The 22,019-nt window shown below is 45.5% G+C and overlaps 1 protein-coding gene across 1 annotated transcript in view; it reads left to right on the top strand.

Annotated features, from left to right (window-relative positions):
* CLN3 (CLN3 lysosomal/endosomal transmembrane protein, battenin) overlaps positions 1-22,019 on the top strand; it is a 352,558-nt gene that overhangs the window by 287,898 nt on the left and 42,641 nt on the right. Inside the window, exons 12-13 of the mRNA XM_069243995.1 lie at positions 359-414; positions 5,629-5,722. Coding sequence (XP_069100096.1) covers positions 359-414; positions 5,629-5,722 — 150 coding nt within the window. The remainder of the gene's footprint in view (positions 1-358; positions 415-5,628; positions 5,723-22,019) is intronic.

Genomic DNA, 22,019 nt, shown 5'->3' with positions numbered 1-22,019 from the left:
GATATGTGACCCGTTATCGCAGAGGTTGCATTCATTAAGGCACATTTTAATGGTCAAACACTACTGAGATGGGATTCCCAAATGGCCGGCCCAGCTAATGCTTTCCTGGACGCATAATGCTAAGAGTGGGCTTGAAAGTTTGTGGAACATAAAAGCTTAAATGATGATAAGTCTGGTGCTCTCTGACCTCCAGAGAGGGTTCACCAGAGAGATATAGATGGAATAGTCATGGAGACTTAAACTTTCTCTTATCATCACCTGATTAGTTATCTCCTACCTTTAGAGATATGTAGTTCTGTCTTACATTGTTATATGTAAAATGAGGGAATTTTAACATTGCTGAATTTCATTTTTTCAGTTTGAGCTTCTGTATTTCAAGAACACAGCACTGACCCACGCTGAGCAGTACCGCTGGTGAGCATCTCTTCTACACACAACAATGTACAGCTGGATAATATTTCACCTGAGTTTGAAGCTTCTAATTCTTGCCTGAGCTTTTGCCCACATCAGCCGTCCTCTTTCCCCTAAGTGGCATTCTTCACAATGGTTTTCCTCAGTCACCCTCCCAGATAGCATTTTCTGTCCATTTCTCTTTTCCTCCTCTCTCTCTTTCTTTTCCTTTCTTACTTTTCTTGTCCTATTCTTAACCCTTTTTCATTTTTTAGATCTTGGTCATTTTGCTTTTCTTTCTGCCCCTCACAGTCCTTCACACTTTCTCATATTTCTTTTCATATAATTTCCCTTATCTTCTCCCACTCTTACTCGCTTTGCATCTCATTCATATTCTTCCTTATTTCATGGTGTCTAGTCAGTCTTATTATCAATTACACCAGTACTTCTAGAGGGATTTGAGTACGATATTAGCGAACCAGCTCTGTCTGGAATCAACCTAGAGAAATTCTTACAAGACCAGTTACATATATTCTCATGTTTGGGGTAGAGATGTAGGAAGTGAATATCAGGTTTCGAAACTGGTTTGTCACGTTGCTGACAGACATTACAATGGTATATTTATGCTAGCCTTACCAATCTTCGGTCTGTTGTCAGTGACCCTGAACCTGGTCATTTGTTGTGTTTGTTTACAGCACGCACACGTTCTGGTAAGGTGTAGCTAACTGTAAATTGCCTCTAGCATTTAGTTAAGATTTTGACTGTGAAACGTTAACCTTTACCGAACTTATTTTGTGATCAGAATTGTGTCACCTGTTTCTATTGCTTCCATGGAATTGTTAGTCAATTTGTTTTTGTATTTTATTTTTTAGTTCTTCAACTCCCAGTAAATTTGGTTTCTCATTTTGCTGAGTTTGCACTGATTTCAGATTGAAAGGACTTGACATTGCGTTTCCAAAGATCTGTCAGAATTTCTTCCATGTCTTTTCTAAATCAGGTAGTTCTGGTACTGTACCACTAAGTATATTCTTGGGTGTGGGAAGAGTGTAGGATTTGGTGCCGTGCTTGAGGAGTATTGGTTTACAATACAGAGCTTCAGTAGGGGTATTCTTGTCTCAAACAAGTTTTATAGCAGAAAATGCCTCATAGCCATTTACTGGATGCACAGCGTCCCGAATTACTAAATATTTTTTCTGAAATAGTTGTCGGTGGTTATGTTTCATAATATCTCCAATGATCTGAGTGTTTGTTGCATCGTACTCACTAAGGCTATTTTTCTGGAATACAGAATGTTTTAATTTTTTCAGGCCTCTTAAAGTATAGAAGGTTTCTTGAATTGTCAGGCTTCGTAGCAGATTTGGTTCTTATATGTAAAATAGGATCAGGCCCTGTGCATTAATCTAGCGACTACGTTTTGTATCTCTAAATCATGGAGGACCGATGATGACTACTCTAAAGAGACTGACTGGTCATTCACATACATGTTACATAAAATTGTAATGAGTCTGCCTTTGTTTGATAGCGCCTGTCCTTGCAAAGAGGCCATAAGGTAATGAATGTAAGGAAGTGTGCTCAATGTAAATCTCTTAAATCAGTCAGTCATTATGTGGTTTATTTTCACTGAGTTTTTCATTCCAATTAGGCCAAACACGTTTTTATAATGTGTAACAAGTTTGAGTGATTTTAGAAAACGTCTTGTGTGCCAGATTGAGAACTTCTGTTTGGCACCTCTGTATGATATATTTGACCATAATGTGTGTCTAGGTGCACCTGTAGTCCAGAAAACGTTTCCACTAATTGTTTCATACAAACTTTCTGGTGACTTTTAGGAACCATCCTTTTCCTATTTTTATAGGCACATCTTTTCACAATAGGAAATCCTCCACTAAGGTAAACAGTGTAAAGCACAGCTCTGGGCTCCAGTCCGTGCTCACTGCACTTTTGATCTCCAGCTATGTTTGCACCCTAAAAATACCTGTACCTACAGTACATGCCTACACATAACTAGGTTTGCTAAGCAGCTTAGACCAATTTTGGGAACTTGTTGTGACATTAATTCACATTGGATAATTTCAGTTTTGCTCCTCGTTTAAAAGTGCTGCGTTTAACAGTTGCATTCATTGTGTTCAAACCCAACGTTTTTCCTGGATTTAAGATATTTTTTCATTTGCTATTATCATTCTGCTGTTTTCACACTAGTTGCTAAGAGGGTTTAAACGTCTTAATTGGGTTTTGCATTTTTTGCAGCCTGTCGACAATATTAATGTTAATACATTCCCTTTTGTTGTCGAGGTCCGAGAATGTAGTTTCTTCACATTCCCAATTGGTCAGCTTCTTCTCCACACCTTTTACATACATATTCTTCAATTCCTCCAGAAAATATAAAATTATATGGAGTGTCTAATTTCTAGTAGATTTCTTGATTCCTGTTGAAGGTGCATTATTAATCCACTCATAGCGTTGTTTTAGTATCTGGATCATAATTTTTTGGATTCGAACATTTTCTCTGTTCAATGTGACAAGCTTTGCAATCGGTCATACCAAGGGGTTCCATTGTCTCTTCATTCTGTTTTGCTGCAAGTAAAGAGGAACTTGCAGCCTTTTAAAAAATGCTTCTGCTGTCTATTGTGATTCGTTTCATTATCTTGCTTTGACTGTAGTGTCTTTTTAAAAGATGTCTTGATCATGTGTGGTCGTCTACTTGTTTAGTCTTTGTTCATATTGAGCTCTGCAGAGTTTTGTCCGTTTGTCCCCAGGCAGGAGGTTGGGCAGGTTTTTAAAATAGTTGAGACCTTCTTTTTTTTCCAATGCTGAGTTTTTCAAGTACATGATCATGGCTATGGTAGAATGATCAATTTCTTGGTGAAATATGTTTACAGTCAGATTACATAATCTATCACGTCACACTACTGCCAAAGGGACAACTGTATCAGAACTATCCCAGTTATTCAAATTAATCTCCACATGCTTCATCACCCTTAATAGATCTGTACTGTCAACAGACCTACTAATTTCTGTCTATGGTAGTTTTATTAGTGATTTTCGGCTACGTTGTATGTGTTTGTCTGCAAATATAGAGAGAGTCTGCTTTGTTTATTGTGTTTTGGTTTTACTAAACGAAACTTACTCTTGGGTTAGAAGTTGAGACTCTTTTTCTAGGGTGTGCATTGTCTGCTAGATGTACTAAATATCGTCCATAGGTAGGATGTGTAGTGTGCATGGGTAAATAAATGCTTGCTGTAGTGTTAACACCATATATTCGTATTGAGTCTAGACAATTCTGCCTTATTTCAGAATTTACCCACCTTCCAGCTGTGTCTGCCTGTACCTGTACCATTTTATTAGGATTTGGATTTCTCAGGGTGAGGTAGCTGGAATACATTTAGCCAGCCTTTGTGGTACTATGCCAAGTGTCTTGGAGAATACAGTGGTTATTTTTAAGATCGTTTCTGCCGATCGATGTGAATCTCTTGCAAACCACTTTCTTGGGAAAGTGAGGAACATTTATGATGCCCTTTCAGATTCATGATACGGTTACTGGGGACAGCAGACCACAATTAAGAATAGTAATTCAGTGCTTTCTACTTTCCCACGACTGACGGAAGAGGAAGTTAGAGTTGTGGCAATCTCAGTGAAGTCGGGCTCTCCACTGGACCCGGCTCCAATTGATATTTTATTGAGGGGTGTTAGTGTGGTGCTCTGTAGGCTGACTGATTTGTTTAATCTTTCCCTGGAAAAGTGTAGTGTCTTGAAGAAATGGAAACATGCCGTCAACTACTAAAGAAGTCTAACTTAGATCCTGAGACGGTAGGAAGCTATAGACCTGTCTCTCTACTGCCTGAAGTCAGTAAAATCCTACAGAGAAAATAATTAGTAGGAATGTTGCAGAGCATGTGGAAACCAATAATATTTTTCTTCCTTCCTAGATAGGTTTCTGTGCAGGCTCTAGTACAGAGGCAGCTCTTTTAAGAGTCACAGAGAATCTTACCAAGATTATGGACCGGGGGGTCAGTAACACTAACCCCCTGGACTTAAGTGCCGCCTTCGATACAGTCTCCTATCCCATTTGTTTGGAGCAACTGGAAGATGTAGGTATCACAGGGAAGGCTCAGTAGGTGGTTTGCCTCATTCCTGGAAAATCATAGCTTTCAGATTAGCGAAGGGACGTTCCTCTCATCCAGCTGTCAGCTGAAGTGTTGAGTCCCACAGGGCTCATCCCTAAGTCCCCTGCTTTTTAACATTTATGTCCACCCTCTAGCAGATATCATCTGCTCCTTTGGCTTAAAGATGGTATCCTATGTGGATGATACGCAGCTGATTGTTACACTGTCGCCAGACATAGATTCCACTTCTCTAAGACTAAATAGATGCCTAGAGAAGGTGTCTAAGTGGATGAAAGTCAACTGTTTGAAGCAGATTGGCGAAAAAATAGAGGTCCTGGTTCTAGGGCACAATCCAACTCTTGAATCAGATTACCTGGCAACCTTCCTTGGGAGAACGACCATCCCCTAAAGCAGAAGTAAAGAACCTAGGGGTGGTCCTGGACAAACAGCTAACCGTGTCCCAAAGCTGCTTCGGCCTCCTGAGAACTTTGAGAGAGGTACTAAGGTGGCTCCTGATGGAGTCATGTAGGACTGTGATTCAAGGTTTCATCCTTTCTCACCTTGACTATGGCAGTGCCATTCACGTAGGGAGTGCAAAGGCAGTGACAAAAAAGCTTCAAATCATCCTGAATGCCGCTGCCTGAATATTGCTAGGCATTCCAAAAACAGTCACCCACTCCAACCAGTCTGATAGTGCTGGGAAGCGTGGATTTGGGGTAGACATGTGCTCTATTAAATTGCTGAATAGAATAGTCTTTCATTATTGTCTTTTTCCCCCAAATTGTTCACTTCTGGATTTGTATATTCCAGTTCTCAGTAGTTAAGTGTAGCATTTAGGTCACTATTTTTTCAATACTAGAGTTGTTTTCCTCTTCCCTTACCTGACTCTCCCCTTCTCTCCATTTCCATTGCTGTGTCCCTGCCCTTCACATTCTAAATATGTCCATCCATCTCACATCTTTTCTTCCCCACCCACCACTCCCACCGTTCCCTTTTCTCTCACTCCTTTTCATTATTATATTTTGTATATTCTGATCCATCCCCCTCTTCTCTCTATCCCTCCTCTATCACCCCACCCTCTTTTTCCACATCTTCTCTTACCCTTATGATTCTTTGAGCTATCTTTCTCTTACAGGTACCAGATGTTATACCAGTCTGGGGTCTTTGTGTCCCGCTCATCAGTCCGGTGTCTACCAGTCAGAAGGATATGGATTTTAGCTTTTCTCCAGGTAAGCTTCCAATGAGCTGTTATCCTCTCTCCTCCTCCCCCATGCCAGCCTTTTGGTGTTACTGAGGGAGTGGAAACCTGCAAGCTCCTTTATCACAGCTTTCACAGCTTAACACCTTTCCGCCAGCCTAATTTAGAATCCATATTGTAAGAAAACTAGACCGCCACATATTTGTTTATTTGTGTAGCTACCACTCGAGGTGCTTGGTGTTGTCCGTGGAATATACATTGGCACAGTGATAGGAACAAAAGCATTTCCAAAGTTAAGGTACGTGGAGGTTCCAAAGTTCTGGCATCACCACAAGATCTGCTACTGAGTGTATTGCCTAACCGTGCATCAGCAGATGAAAGGATGCGAGACTTGATTCAGTGTGATACCAAACCTCCTACAGCTATCTCTCAGTGGAAAGGGGCCAACATATGGGGGAAAGAATTACACAATTGTGTGTTATTGCACATGAGCAAAACTTAAAGTAGCACTATGTTGCCTTTAAACATTAATCTTGATGAAAATTGCCAATATAGTTTGCAAAATTAAATATCACAACAATGTTATGCTAGCAGGACTGAGTATTTGTTACAGGTGTAATACAGTATGGCTTCATTTATGCATATAATTTAAACGCCAGCACAATGAATTACACTCTCCTTTGGCTCTAGAAAATTATGTAATTAGATAATTTAATACTTCATTTTTTGTATAGAACTGTGTATAAAAATGCTAGAGTGTCATATTTTAATATTTCTAGGTTATGTCCATTGTGAAAAAAAACATTTTGAAACTTTAATAAAAAGGTGTTTTGCAATCAAAGGATTTGTGAATGCAAAACATATTTTGACAATCTAAGAAAGCCATTTTAGGAGTCTAGAAATCATGTCTAACTCGTAAAAGGGATTTTGCACCATTTCTGATTAGCAAAAAGAATGGGCAGCACCTTCCCCTACTTATTTGCGAGGTGGATTATAACAATTGTTATGACTGCAGTTCATTTCTAGGTTAACGACTACGAGGTTGGGGTCTCCGTGGGCCAGCTTTTCTTTTAGACCTATGTCAGGTGGCCTCAGAGAGAGCACACAGTGGTCCAGAGGTCCAATGGATGCTCCTCCCACTATGTCAATATATATATATTTTTTTTTAAAGCTAAACCTTACCTATTAAGAAAGGAAGGGCGCTTTAAAAAATTTTGATTTGCTAGAAATTAGAACTTAGATGTAGATCTACTGTCCCTCACAGGCAACCATCTGTAGGAAGTTGGCTCTAAATACTATTTCAAAGTAAGAAATAGTGTGCACAGAGTCCAAGGGTTCCCCTTAGAGGTAAGATCATGGCAAAATTAGATAATTCTAATGCTCTATTTTGTGGTAGTGTGGTCGAGCGGTAGGCTTATCAGAGGGTAGTGTTAAGCATTTGTTGTACACACACAGGCAATAAATGAGGAACACACACTCAAAGACTTACTCCAGGCCAATAGGTTTTTGTATAGAAAAATATATTTTCTTAGTTTATTTTAAGAACCACAGGTTCAAGATTTGAAGTAAACACATAAAATGCAAGGTACTTCACACAGGTAAGTTAGGAACTTTGAATAAAAGCAATATCATATACAGTCTTTGTTAAAATAGCAATAAGCTATTTTAAAAGTGGACACTGCAAAAATCAGCAGTTCCTGGGGGAGGTAAGTAATGGTTAGTTTGTCAGGTAAGTAAAACACTTACAAGTCTTAGTTCCTGGGCATAGGCAGCCCACCATTGGGGTTTCAAGGCAACCCCAAAGTTACCACACCAGCAGCTCAGGGCCGGTCAGGTGCATAGGTCAAAGAGGTTCCCAAAACACATAGGCGCCTATGGAGAACAGGGGTGCTTCAGTTCCAGACTGCCAGCAGGTAAGTACCTGCGTCCTCTGGAGGCAGACCAGGGTTTTTTTGTAGATCACTGGGGGGGACACAAGTAGGGACACAAAACACACCCTCAGCGGCACAGGGGCAGCCGGGTGCAGTGTGCAAAGCAGTGTCGGGTTTCAGATAGGAAACAATGAAGGGATCCGGGGGTCACTCTAGCGGTGCAGGCAGGCACGGGGGGCTTCTCAGGTTGCCTGGTGGTCACTCCTGCACTGAGGTTCGGTTCCTTCAGGTCCTGGGGGCTGCTGGTGCAGTGCTGGTTCCAGGCGTCGGGTCCCTTGTTACAGGCAGTCGCAGTCAGGGGGAGCCTCTGGATTCTCTCTGCAGGTGTCGCTATGAGTGCTCAGGGGGGTCGTCTCGGGCTACTCACGGGGTCGCAGTCGCCAGGGAGTCCTCCCTGTGGTGCTTGTTCTCTGAATCTCGAGCCGGGGGCGTCAGGGGCAGAGTGTGAAGTCTCACGCTTCCGGGGGGAAACGTGAAGTCTTTAAAAGTTGCTGCTTTGTTGCAAAGAAGTTGCTGTTGTTGAGCAGAGCCACTGCTCACTGGAGTTTCTTGGTCCTTTTGTCCAGGGCAGTCCTCTGAGGCTTCAGAGGTCTCTGGTCCCTGTCGGATGCGTCGCTGGTTGCAGGTTTTCAAGTCAGGAGACAGGCCGGTAGGGCTGCGGCCAAAGCAGTTGTCTTCTCTGCAGGCTTGTAGGTCAGCAGTCCTCCTTGTTTCTTCGGGTTACAGGAATCTGATTTCCTGGGTTCTGGGGTGCCCCTAAATACTAGATTTAGGGGTGTGTTTAGGTCTGGGAGGGCAGTAGCCAACGGCTACTGTCCTGGAGGGTGGCTACACCCTCTTTGTGCCTCCTTCTTGTGGGGAGGGGGGCACATCCATAATCCTATTGGGGAAATCCTCCAAAACTAAGATGGAGGATTTCTAAAGGCAGGGGTCACCTAGTTCAGGACACCTTAGGGGCTGTCCTGACTGGTGGGTGACTCCTCCTTGTTTTTCTCATTATCTCCTCCAGCCTTGCCGCCAAAAGTGGGGGCAGTGGCCGGAGGGGCGGGCATCTCCACTAGCTGGGATGCCCTGGGGCGCTGTAACAAAAGGGGTGAGCCTTTGAGGCTCACCACCAGGTGTTACAGTTCCTGCAGAGCGAGGTGTGAAGCACCTCCACCCAGTACATGCTTTGTTCCTGGCCACAGAGTGACAAAGGCACTCTCCCCATGTGGCCAGCAACTTGTCTGATTTGTGGCAGGCTGGCAGGAACTGGTCAGCCTACACTAAAAGTCGGATTGGTATTCAGGGGGCATCTCTAAGATGCCCTCTGGGTGCATGTTACAATAAATTGCACACTGGCATCAGTGTGCATTTATTGTGCTGAGAAGTTTGATACCAAACTTCCCAGATTTCAGTGTAGCCATTATGGAACTGTGGAGTTTGTGTTTGACAAACTCCCAGACCATATATTCTTGTGGCTACCCTGCATTTACAATGTCTAAGGTTTTGCTTAGACACTGTAGGGGCATACTGCTCATGCACATATGCCCTCACCTGTGGTATAGTGCACCCTGCCTTAGGGCTGTAAGGCCTGCTAGAGGGGTGACTTACCTGTGCCATAGGTAGTGTGAGGTTGGCATTGCACTCTGAGGGGAGTGCCATGTCTACTTAGTCATTTTCTCCCCACCAGTACACACAAGCTGTAAGGCAGTGTGCATGTGCTGAGTGAGAGGTCCCCAGGGTGGCATAAGACATGTTGCAGCCCTTAGAGACCTTCCCTGGCATCAAGGCCCTTGGTACCAGGGGTACCACTTACAAGGGACTTATCTGAGGGCCAGGGTTGTGCCAATTGTGGAAGCAAAGGCACAGTTTAGGGAAAGAACACTGGTGCTGGGGCCTGGTTAAGCAGGGTCCCAGCACACTTTCAATCAAAACTTAGCATCAGCAAAGGCAAAATGTTAGGGGGTAACCATGCCAAGGAGGCATTTCCTTACGCCATCCCAGTGGTCACATCCATTCTCTGAGAGTGGCAAAGTGCGACTTGTCTCTTTGTTCATGCACACGTTTGGCAGCCCTCTACAAATAATAATTATTTGATGCAACGTATTAATCCAGGTGTGTCAAAAAATGTTGGACAGGTCCCAAAAGGCCTAAGCAGTTTGCACCCACTATTTGGGACATGCCTAATTGTACATCAGACCTGTAGTCCCTGCAAACATTCCTGAACTGCGGCACGTAAATATTAACCTAGTTGCCACTTCAGAAATTCTTTCCTACTAGCACCTATGAAGCTCTTGCCACATAGCCCTGTACAAGTCCATTATCTTAGTTCCACTTACACTAGGGGCAATAATTATCTGATTCAGAGAATAGTGATGCCCCCAAAAACTGGCAGAATCTTAATCTTCAGTTCCAGTGACCAAAGCAGCCTATTTGGAGTTCTTTCGATGGCATGCTTCTGACCCACAGAGCATCCTCTGGTTCAGTCATCAAGTCTGTTATTGTATTGCGGTAACTCCGTAAATGGTAGGAAAGTAAGAATTCCCCCTCTGCCACTGAATGTAGCAGAATTTCCCCTGGGCTTTGAAACCCAAGGTGTTGAGACACATTCTTCATGAAGCTACTGCCTTAGCCATGAAAAAGAACTCAAAATATGGCAGTATTGATAGTGCCAGTGTAGTTGACTACCTGCACCAGAAATTACATGGTTAAACCAGTGTTTTCTGATGGATATTCTTAAGCATAGATTCTCTTCCAGGGGATCCTCATCAATAGTCATAAACATTGAATATTCTCGCCCTTGTGCGGGGACCCCGGAGCATATATAAAATATACACATATTATACATGTGTAACAAACAGTCATGCAGGCTATCATGTTAAAAACAGGCAAAAATGCTTTATTTCTATGAAGTTTTTTTTAATTTTATTTTTTTATATCAAATACTACAATAGAGCATAAATATGTACCCAAGCTCCTAAAACTAGGCTTAGGGAAGTAAGCAGTAGCAAACTCTAGAGAGAAAATAGAAAAAACTGCATTGAAAAACAATGAAGCATTCTTAGCCAATAGGCTGCATGCAGGTTAACACAGGAGAACCATAAAAACTTTGGCACCGTGCCTTTAAGACCCTGTGCACCTCCAGTATCCCACCATGCCTCAGGGGTGAAGGAAAGGTGACAGTTGGTTCACAGTTAGGTCAGTTCTTTTTTCCGGCTTCTTCTGAGAGGATCCTGGAGCATTGAGCTCTCAGTTTTTCTGAGTTTTTCTCAGAAAAATTCTTTTAAAAAGCGTTTTTTCACTTTTCACTCGACAAATAACACCTTTGTCTGAGCTAGGCAGGTTTTTTCTGACAGAAAAATGCCTTCACTTTTTGTCAAATGCCCTGCTTGTGGGAAGAAGAAGGCCCAGTCAGATCCCCACTCTCTGTGCATAGTGTGCCTGCCTCAGAGTCACTGCCCTGACACTTGTAAGTACTGCAAGAACATGTCTAGGAGGACTCTGAAAGACAGAGAGAAGATCTGGCTACATGGGCTTCAGGAGAGGCAAAGAACATCGTCCTTCTCACTTCCCAGACAGCCAGAAGGCCATTCTCAGGAGAGAATGGCCCGGTCGACGTCGACAGGTAGGAAAGTACCTGTTTGTTCACCGTCTACGTCGTCGCTACCACCGTCTCACCGGCATAGATCGCCGTCGACGGCGACACGCCCGACGTCGAAGGGAACGGCATCGGGGGAACATCAGAGCAGGGGCAGGTCTCCGTCGACGGCAGCCCGCCGATCGACGTCGAGCCATCGCCGGCGTGCCCGGTCGCCGCCAAAGGCTGTGTGCCCCCCGACGTCAGGACACACGACGTCGAAATCACCACGACGGCACGAGAGACATCCGCCGTCAACCTCCCATCGCTCCACGCCGAGGCACACGACGGCGAGCAGGTCGAGGTCCAAGGATCGCCGTTTGACGTCAAGGCACTCAACGTCGAGGCATGAGCAACCGGCTGGGCGCCCTTCGACGTCGAAACAGCCATCGACGTCGACACAGGTTTTACCTGTCCCACAGGGAGCAGAACATCGCCCCACGCCAGACAAGGCGCCATCTCCAGTGGTCTCCATACCGAGCGACTCTTCTCGGTCAAGAGCGGCATCATCTGGGCATGTCTCGCCCATCAACCTATCTCCGAGATGGCTGGAGAGCCTCAACAGACCAGCGGCCTCCCCAGATTCGCAATATTCGCGAATGTATTCACCTACTGCCTCCCTGCCAAGAACGCCATCACCGACAGCCAGGGCAGAACGGGCTCGTTCAGCTCCTCGCCAACCGACCGCGAGGCCTAGACGCTCGGCTACAGCGTCTCGCAGCAGGTCTCGATCTCAACGAAGATCCAGGTCGCGGTCATGAAGAAGATCACCCTCTTGGTCTTCATCAGGTTCATCTGTCGGGCGTTACTCACCCACCCTAACAGATTCACCACCTGCTAGAGTCTCACCGGTGGATGACATTACCACATTCAACGAGGTGTTGCTAAGAGGAGCGCAGAAACTCAACATAGAGGTTCCAGAACCATCTACCTCCTCATCGGTCATCTTTGAGACTCTACAACAGAGATCAGCGTCAAAAAAGTTGCTGCCTCTAGTGCCTGGCTTGTTGCAGCCAACCATGGACACTTTTCTGGCCCCAGCCTCGCTTAAGTCTGCCCCGGCTAGAATTCTCAAAAAATACAAGGCTCCAGAACAAGACCCTTTATTCCTTAGAAAGGATCCGCCACCGGACTCGGTTATCATAGCCGCCGCCCGAAAGACCCACTCGGTGGCATCTTCATCCACGGTGCCCCCGGATAAAGAGAGCAGGCATCTAGACTCTCTAGGGAGAAAGATATGCGGGACAGCGGCTTCAGCAATGAAGGTCTCCAGTGCGTCTGCGCTCCTGGGCAGGTATGATCGTTCTCTGTGGGACTCCCTCAGTAGATTTACAGAAAAATTGCCCAGAGAAGACAGACAAGATTTCCAGGAGATACTACAAGAAGGATGCCTGGTATCCAACCAGGTTATCAGCGCGGCAGCAGATGGGGCGGATTTGTCTGCTCATGGATACGTACATGGTATCTGTGCGAGGAGATCTTCCTGGCTGAGGCTCACTGGCTTGAAACAGGAAGCACAACAACGCATCCTGAATCTCCCATTTACCGGGAACTCTCTATTCGGTGCCCATGCAGATGAAGAGATGGCCCGCATGAAGACCAAGGTGGATACCATGAAGGCGGTGGGCCTCGAAAGAAAGAAAGATTTCAGGCGGAGGTACAGGCCGTATGACAGGCGCCCTTTCCAGCAGAGGGTTCAAACCCCTCATTGGTCGCAAAGGTCACAGCAACGACAGGGACGCCCTCTTTTTCTACGGAGAAACACAAGGGAGCGAGGGTCAAGTAGACCTCAACAGTCCACTCCGAAAGCACCCACCAAGCAATGAAATCTCGCTTCCCTCGACACTGTACACCACTCCGGTGGGGGGAAGTATTACGGCTTATCTTCACGAGTGGCACTCTATCACAAGAGACAAATGGGTGCTCAATATTGTCGAACATGGCTATTCTCTTCTTTTCAAACAGCCTCCACCACGCTTGCCACCAACCAAGGACAATCCATCTCATCTCAGCTTGCTACGCAAGGAGGCTCTCGCCCTCCTAAAAAATAATGCCATAGAAAAGGTTCCACCTGCACACAGAGGACAGGGGGTCTACTCCTGTTACTTTCTAGTGGCAAAGAAGGGTCGAGAGGGCGTTTTCAGGCCAATTCTGGACCTACGGCTGCTGAACAAATACATAAGGAAGCAGAAGTTCAGAATGCTAGCGCTTCACCAGATTTTCCCTCAACTGCATCAGGGAGACTGGATGTGCTCCATCGACCTACAGGATGCATACTTTCACATCCCGATAGCTCCCAAACATCGAAAATTCCTGCGCTTCCGAGTAGCGTTACAGCATTACCAGTTCAGAGTTCTACCCTTTGGCCTGAAATCTGCCCCAAGAGTTTTCTCGAAATGTATGGCAGTGGTGGCGGCACATCTCCGAAGACAAAGGATATACATATATCCATACCTAGACGACTGGCTACTAAAGGCTTCTTCTCCGGAGCAGGCGAGAAGCCATCGGGACATTGTACTAGGAGTTTGCGAAGCTCTAGGTCTTCAGGTCAATTACCAGAAGTCAACCTTGATTCCAACGCAGAATCTTCACTACCTAGGAGCTATCATAAACACAGAACTCCAAAAAGTGTATCCTTCGGAGGAACGACTATCCTCAATAGACAGGAAGTGCCAGGACCTGTTGAGAGCCAGCGCACCTACGGCACGTCAGGTGACATCACTGCTGGGCTCCATGGCATCGTGCATTTTTATTGTCCCAAATGCCAGACTCCACATGAGACCCCTCCAAGAGGCATTGGAGAACAACTGGAGCCAAAGAACAGGTCGCTGGGAGGACACGGTGCGGCTACCGGCGGTAGCACTTCAGTCATTGAGATGGTGGATGCACAGACCTCACCTGTCAGTGGGTGCTCAGTTTCACCAGGTGCTTCCATCCGACACCCTAGTAACGGATGCATCTCTTCAGGGATGGGGGGCTCATTTGGGTCCTTTTCAAGCGCAGGGTCTGTGGTCAGACAAGGAAAAGCAGTACCACATCAATCTGCTAGAACTCAGAGCGGTCCATCTGGCTCTCAAGTCTTTCATACCGCTAATTCAGGGGAAAACTCTCTTGATACAGACGGACAATACAACCACGATGTATTACTTGAACAAACAAGGGGGAACGAGGTCCCTACCCCTATTGCGAGAGTCCCAAGCGATATGGCATTGGCTCCTGGCCAGAGGAATGTCAATTACAGCAGTTCACCTGCCAGGTCAGCAGAACGTGGAAGCAGACTTTCTAAGCAGACACCTGGAGGACGTTCACGATTGGGTCCTACACGGCGAAGTCGCAGAATACATCTTCGCGCAATGGGGTCGGCCTCAACTGGATCTTTTCGCAGACGAAGTAAACAAGAAATGCCCCGACTTCGCATCCAGGTTCTACCGTCCGGGATCTCGAGGGAATGCCCTGTTGATCGACTGGTCAGGGATATTTCTTTACGCTTTTCCGTCGATTCCCCTCATTCCGGCAGTGATCAGCAAACTTTACAGATCCAGGACCAGAATGATTCTTATAGCGCCACAATGGCCCCGACAATTCTGGTACACGGATCTCCTCAACCTGTCGGAAAAACCTCATAGGAGGCTGCCGTGCAGACCGGATCTTCTGAGCAGAATGGAGGGCAGGATTCTACATCCCAACCTACCCTCTCTGAGCTTAACAGCATGGCTCCTGAATTCCTGCAGTATGGGCACCTAGGGCTCTCGCAGGAGTGAATGAACATCTTGAAAGAGTCCAAACGGCCTTCCACGCGGCGTTCTTACGCTTTTAAGTGGAAGAGATTCTACATATGGTGCTGTCAGAAAGGTCATAATCCCATACGGGCGCAGGAGGATGTCATACTGTCCTATTTGCTTCATCTAGCGAAGTCCGGTCTGCAGGTATCATCTATTAAGGTACATTTGTCTGCTATTACAGCCTATCGCAAGTCACCTTCTCAGGAATCCTTCTTTACAAAACCTGTAGTCAAGGATTTCTTAGAAGGTTTGAAGAAAGTTTTTCCGCCAATTCGGAGGCCTTCTCCTCCATGGGAACTGAACATAGTCCTGGCAAAACTTATGGGCCCTCCTTTCGAGCCTATACATAAGGCCTCTTTACAACACCTTACGTGGAAGACGGCTTTTCTAGTGGCCATTACTTCAACGAGGAGGGTCAGTGAAATCCAGGCCTTGTCTTCAAAAGAACCGTACACGGTTTTTCATGACAATAGAGTGGTTCTTCGAACTCACCCATCTTTCCTTCCGAAGGCGGTGTCAGAATTCCATATTAATCAGACCATATCTTTACCGACGTTCTTTCCCAATCCGGAGACTCCGGCAGAGAAAGCATTGCACTCATTAGACTTGAAAAGAGTGCTGACATTTTATCTGGACAAGACAAAATCGATTAGACACTCTAACCGCTTGTTTGTAAACTATGGTCATTTAAGGACAGGAGAGGCAGCATCTAAGCGAACAATATCAAGATGGATAGTTTCTTGTATTGTTAATACTTACCAGCTAGCTAATAAACAATTACTAGCGCGGCCTAGAGCGCATTCCACAAGGGGTAAAGCGGCTACTGCTGCTCTCCTTAACAATGTTCCGATATCTGAGATTTGTAAGGCTGCTACATGGAAGTCTGTCCATACGTTTACAAGACATTATTGTTTAGACTCAGATGCAAGAGCGGATGCCCAAGTGGGGCAGGCCTCTCTAAGAAATCTATTTGCGTAAGACATATCTATTCCTGCACTTCTATCGGACAGTCCGCTGGGTTTAGGGATGGGCTTGCTAATCTATTCAATGTTTATGACTATTGATGAGGATCCCCTGGAAGAGAAGGATAAGTTACTTACCTGTAAATCCTAGTTCTCTTCCAGGGGTATCCTCATCAAAGTCATAAACAACCCACCCTCCTCCCCGGACGCAAGTCTCCTAGAAGTGCAGGACAGACTGTGTCTGGAATCAGTTATACAAATTGTCACCGTAAAAAGAACTGACCTAACTGTGAACCAACTGTCACCTTTCCTTCACCCATGAGGCATGGTGGGATACTGGAGGTGCTCAGGGTCTTAAAGGCACGGTGCCAAAGTTTTTATGGTTCTCCTGTGTTAACCTGCATGCAGCCTATTGGCTAAGAATGCTTCATTGTTTTTCAATGCAGTTTTTTCTATTTTCTCTCTAGAGTTTGCTACTGCTTACTTCCCTAAGCCTAGTTTAAGGAGCTTGGGTACATATTTATGCTCTATTGTAGTATTTAATATAAAAAAAATAAAAAAATAAAAATAAAAAAAAATAGAAATAAAGCATTTTAGCCTGTTTTTAACATGATAGCCTGCATGACTGTTTGTTACACATGTATAATATGTGTATATTTTATATATGCTCCGGGGTCCCCGCACAAGGGCGGGAATATTCAATGTTTATGACTTTGATGAGGATACCCCTGGAAGAGAACTAGGATTTACAGGTAAGTAACTTATCCTTCCTTACCTTGTGAATATTCCCAACGGTCAGACGGGACCTGGAAACATTTAGAGCAGTACTCCAGTGAGTTGGTAGATGGTGTTGTGCCACTCCGCGCTGATGTCCTTCAATTCTGGAAGCAGAACCATATACAAGCGCTGCCCATGTTCGCTGACATCAATTTCTTTCTTTCCCTGCCTTCACACATCGATTTAGAGCTTCTCCTTGGTCTTCAAGACCAAATTTAATCAAGATTTACCTGTATGTAAGAGAAAATGTCCACCCTAAAACAACAGAGTTCTTACGGTGTCTGGGCCGGAGCATGAATGCAGGGTCTTCAACGACTGCACCCAGATGAAGCTGAAGACCAAATGGGACGTGAGGCTGAACTATACATTGTCAAAGATAAGACTCTGCAATGCAACCGGTCGAAGTCAAAAGGAAGATCCCGCTCATGCTCCTAAAGTTGCGTTCGAGGCATGTCATCATCTCTGTCGAAGTCTTATGGTAAGTCCAAAAAAAAAAGATAAGAAGTTGAAGCAGGAATCAGCCCCTTCCTGCCACCTTTATTTGCCAGTGGGTGCCCAAAGGCATAATTGAGCTTTCTAGCTTGTTCCTGATCTCCATCAGAACCAACTTCATGTCTGGTCCCAGAGCACCCTGAATTCCTGGGCCTAGTGGCAATGTCACAGCAAGTAAAGGCCATGCTGTGCATTTTTGGCACTTTACCACCTCTGGCACGCCTTTGGGCTCCAAGGATCCGCTGGGTCCTCCATTTGTAATTCTGCCCACAGTTCTCTGCCCCGACTGTGCCCCATGAACCTATATTGTGTAAAGCACCGACTCTTGTGCCTTCTTCAGTCCCAGCACCATCCCTTTCGCTAATTCCTCATATGACAAACTCTTGGATGCCTCTGGTTTGGCTACTTCTCCATATACTTGCCTTGTGTCTCCCCTTGGTCCTGCTACAGTGGAAGGACCCTCCTTCAAAGTTGTTAATTGAAGGGTGGCAGAAGTTGTATACTTTGAGCTCACTACTACTATGGAGGTGAAAACAAATGTGTTAACTGAGGTCCTTTGAACAGGTCAGGCCCCTACAGAGCCTCTATTACAATTTACTGAGGTCCTCACAGATGCCCTCCTGTGCACTTGGGTGAAACAATGTTCAGTTTCTCCTGTTAATAGGCAGTTTGATCATTGTCATCATCCTCCACCAGGTGACCCAGCCTTTCTAACACAACATCCAGTGCCAGATCTCTTGGTGGTACAGGCATCTACCAGCAAAGTAAATTGTAATGCTTTTATTTCCACTCTGCCTGATTGTCATGCCAAAAGAATAGAGATATTTGGAAAATCGATGCGCCACTCTACTCACCATGCCTTGAGGTCAGTGAATGCCAGCTACCTTCTAAGCTGCTACTCTCATTCCCTTTGGGACATAGTGACACAAGTTTCACCAACTGACGAGCATCTCTTAGACAGGCTATTCAAGACTGTCACAATGCAGCACAATTTCTAATATTCTCTGGCTTGGACACAACTGACTGACTAGGCGCTAGTATGGCTCTTTGGCACCATGCCTGGATGAGGCCTACGAGGCCCTGATGAACATGCCATTTGACAAGTCTTGCCACTTTGGTGAAAAACCAGACTCCACCCTGGGACGGCCTGAGGAGAATTGAGCCACAGTGCATTGATTGCTCCCTTTCTGCTCCCACCAGAGAGTTCCACCAACAATTTCACCCTCTCAGTGGCTATAGTCAGGTCTTTTAGTTCCCTTCACACAAGACCCCTCTACTAGCCCAGCAAGCCTTTCAGCCCTTTTGTGGTCGAGGCCACAAATCTCAGCGGCAACGCCCAGAACAGGAGGGCCAATGTGCAGTTCAGTCCCCCGCCTCTTCAACAGCCGCAAAACTGCTGTAGTTTGTCCTTTGTTGCACATAAAAATCCTGTCTGAGGCAGGATCTGATATTTTCTCCAAGGATGGCAGGCTGTCACTTCAGATATGTTGGTGGAGGGTCCGCCAAATTATCCATCCAGTCTACGCCTTCCCATTTCATTCTACCACACCATACCCCCACTTTCATTATTATGGCTTTCAGAGGACCACCTTTCTTTCTTGCAGCAGGAAGGCCAAAAGGGCCATAAAGAGGGTTGTGACCTCAGAAGTAGGAACCGTTAGTTACTCCAGCTATTCTCTTGGAGAAGAACAACAGAGACCTTCCTCCTATTGTGGATCTTCGTCCTCTCAGTGCCTTCCTACGGAAAGACGAATTTAAGTAGCTGACCGCTAGCCTAGGTCCTGTCTCTCCTGAACCAGGAGACTGGATGTTGGCATTGGACCTGAAGGACACCTATTTCCATATACCCGTCCTACAGGTGCTACTTGTGCTTCACAGTGGGCTGGGATCATTTTCAGTTTGCAGTGCTCTCCTTTGGCCGTGCCAGTGCCCCTGGGGTGTTCATGAAAGTGATGCTAATGGGCGAGCACACATTCAGAGATCCAGGGGGACCATTCTTTACTTACCTTGACAACTGGCTGTTGAAGGCGGGCTTGCCCGAGGCAGTCGTCAACCGCCGCTAGATGACAGCGATCCTCCTAATATCTTTAGGGTTCACTATCAACATGCCGAAGTCACACCTGGCTCCTTCACAGATACTCCCATTCATTGGAGCTGTTCTAGATACCGTATGGTTTTGTACCTTTTACATAGAGCGAAGAGTCCAGGACATTTGGGCTACGATCCGGATATTTCAGCCTCTGTTCCTGGATCTACAGTGGAGGCTAAAGAACCACATTTGGATCAGTGGCAGACCTCAATATCCTCCCCGCCCAGATGTCATAGTGGAGACGGATGCATCTCTATTGGGTTGGGGTGGCCATCTGGGACGGATGGAGATCAGAGACCTCTGGTCTCCAGCAAAGACTCTACTTCGCATCAATGTATTGGAGTTAAGGTTGTTTCACTTAGCATTTAAGGTCTGTTTGCCCATCATCAAAGGAAGGCTGGTGCTAGTGCTCAAGGACAGTATCACCATCATGCAAAAAGCAGGGCAGGATGGGGTGCTGGTTCCTCTGTTGAGAGGCCTGCATCTCTGGAAGTGGCTGGACCACCAAAGGATTTCTCTGGTGGTAAACAGACTGGTGGGATTTTTAAATGCCAGAGCAGACAAACTCAGATACATAGCAGATCACAAATGGCAGTTGTACATGGAAATGGCACAGACTAGCAGTGGGGGAACCGTGACTCGATCTATTCACCACAACCAGAAGCTGTAATGTCAAAATGTTTGTGCGTAGGAGTTTCCAAAGCAGCTCTCACTCAGAAACATCTTCTGTCTAGAGTGGAGCTCAGGCTCCTAAATGCCCTCCTGCTTCTTCTGAAGAAGATCAAGAACAACTGGGCCCAAGTCATCCTAGTGGCATCAGATTGGGCCAGGAGAGTGTGGTACCTGAAACTCCTGGGCATGAGTATCTGTCCTCCGCTCAACATTCTCTCAGAAGAATCTTCTGTCATAGCAGCAGCTCAGGGTGTTGCACCCAGGCCTGCACACTTTGCATCTCCATGCTTGAAGGTTAAGTGGCGGCAGTTGACTTCTTTCAACCTGCACCCTAAGAACGATGATGTCATCTTGGCAGCCAGGCATCCCTTAAAAAATCATGAGACAAATTTGTGGATCGGTGCAGCACCTTACAAATTGACCCATTACAGGCAAACTTGGGTGCGGTATATGGCTACTTATCAGCTTTTCAGCTTTCTTGCGGTGGTCAGGCCAGCCTTAATTATTCAAATCACTCATTTTGATGAGATTTTAGTAACATCTGCAATGTTTTTTTCCCACCAAAACCCTTTGTGATGCCTTATTGGGACTTGAACTCAGCTCTCACCTTCTTGATGGGCACCCCATTTGAGTCGCTGCACATTTGTCCCTCAAGACGTTTGACCTTGAAAACAGTTTCTCATTGCCATAACATCGGCTACATGTGTGAGTGAGCTGCAGGCTATTTCTGTTTCCCTACCTTATACAACATTCTTTTCAGATTAGTTTGTGTTGAAGCTTCCTTTTTGCAGTAAGTTGTTACTCCTTTTCATGTCAACCAGGCGGTCACCCTTCTGGCATTGACTGACGTGACTCATGCAACTAGGGAGAACAGAAGATTCCATCATTTGGAACCAGAAAGGGCACAAAAGCTTTTATAAAGATCGCACCAAAGAACATCGGGTGTATAATCAGCTGTATGGTTGTCCGGTATGAAGAAGGTCAAAATAGTGCAGAAACATACATCTCCCAATGGATTGTTCTTTGCATCAAGATCTGCTGTGAACTGGTCAAAAAGTGGCCCCCAGAAAGCTTGTGGGCTCATTTCACCAGGGTCACAGCTGCTACCACAGTTCCAAGTGGGGGTTGGTACATACGTTCCCACAGCACTACTTGCCTCCACAGCCAGGGTCATCAAGAGGGGATTTTGCCAGCTATGTCCTGCAGGATTTATTCTTAGTCTGAACCAGGTCACAAACCATCCACTTGGGGAGGTACAGATACGGTGTCTTTTAAAAGATGAGAAATCTGAAGTTAAAAATATCCATAAAAAGAACAAGTTACTTATCTTTGGTAATGATCTTTCTTGTGAATATTCTGTCTAAATGCAGAATGCTTACCGACCCTCCCACCTCTCTGTTCTATGATCTGGACTATTTTTCATCTGGATAAACTTCTAATTTAGACCTCTGCACCCTGGTCATGCCAATCAGCCGATGGCCTCTGTGACTGAAGGTGCGGACGGCATAAGGAAGCAACTGTCATCAGTGCAAATGGGTGACACTTACACGCGGGCCCACTCGTCACTTACGGAGTGAAGCAACGTTGGCATGGAGCCACTCGATGCCACCTATTAGTGCACAGTAGAACTGCTTTAAATTTTTCTGGATCCACTCTGATGCCTGGGGAATATTCACAAAGTGACGAATCTACTGTTAGCTAGAATATCCACCAGAAAGTTCTTCATTAAATGTAAGGCCTTAATTATTTTGAGACCTGATTATGCTAATGTGATGAGCACTAGCCCATCATGCTGTCTGATCTCCCAACTACAAAGTATCAAAAACAAAGTAGACAGACTAGGAGAACATGTTCATCAAATTCAAAACCATGTAAAGAGGATCTTCAGCTATTCACCGGTCACAGATCTCCAATCGGCAAATGGTGTATCATGATGTTGACAGAATATTTAAGAGAAAACAAAATGTTTGGGCAGCTTCACTATGTCAAACAACATTCTCTAGA

This window comes from Pleurodeles waltl, chromosome 7, assembly GCF_031143425.1.
Source record: "Pleurodeles waltl isolate 20211129_DDA chromosome 7, aPleWal1.hap1.20221129, whole genome shotgun sequence".
NCBI classification, from domain to species: Eukaryota; Metazoa; Chordata; class Amphibia; order Caudata; family Salamandridae; genus Pleurodeles; species Pleurodeles waltl.
Note: the sequence above shows the minus strand (reverse complement) of the source record. Positions and strands in the feature narration are given on the sequence as shown.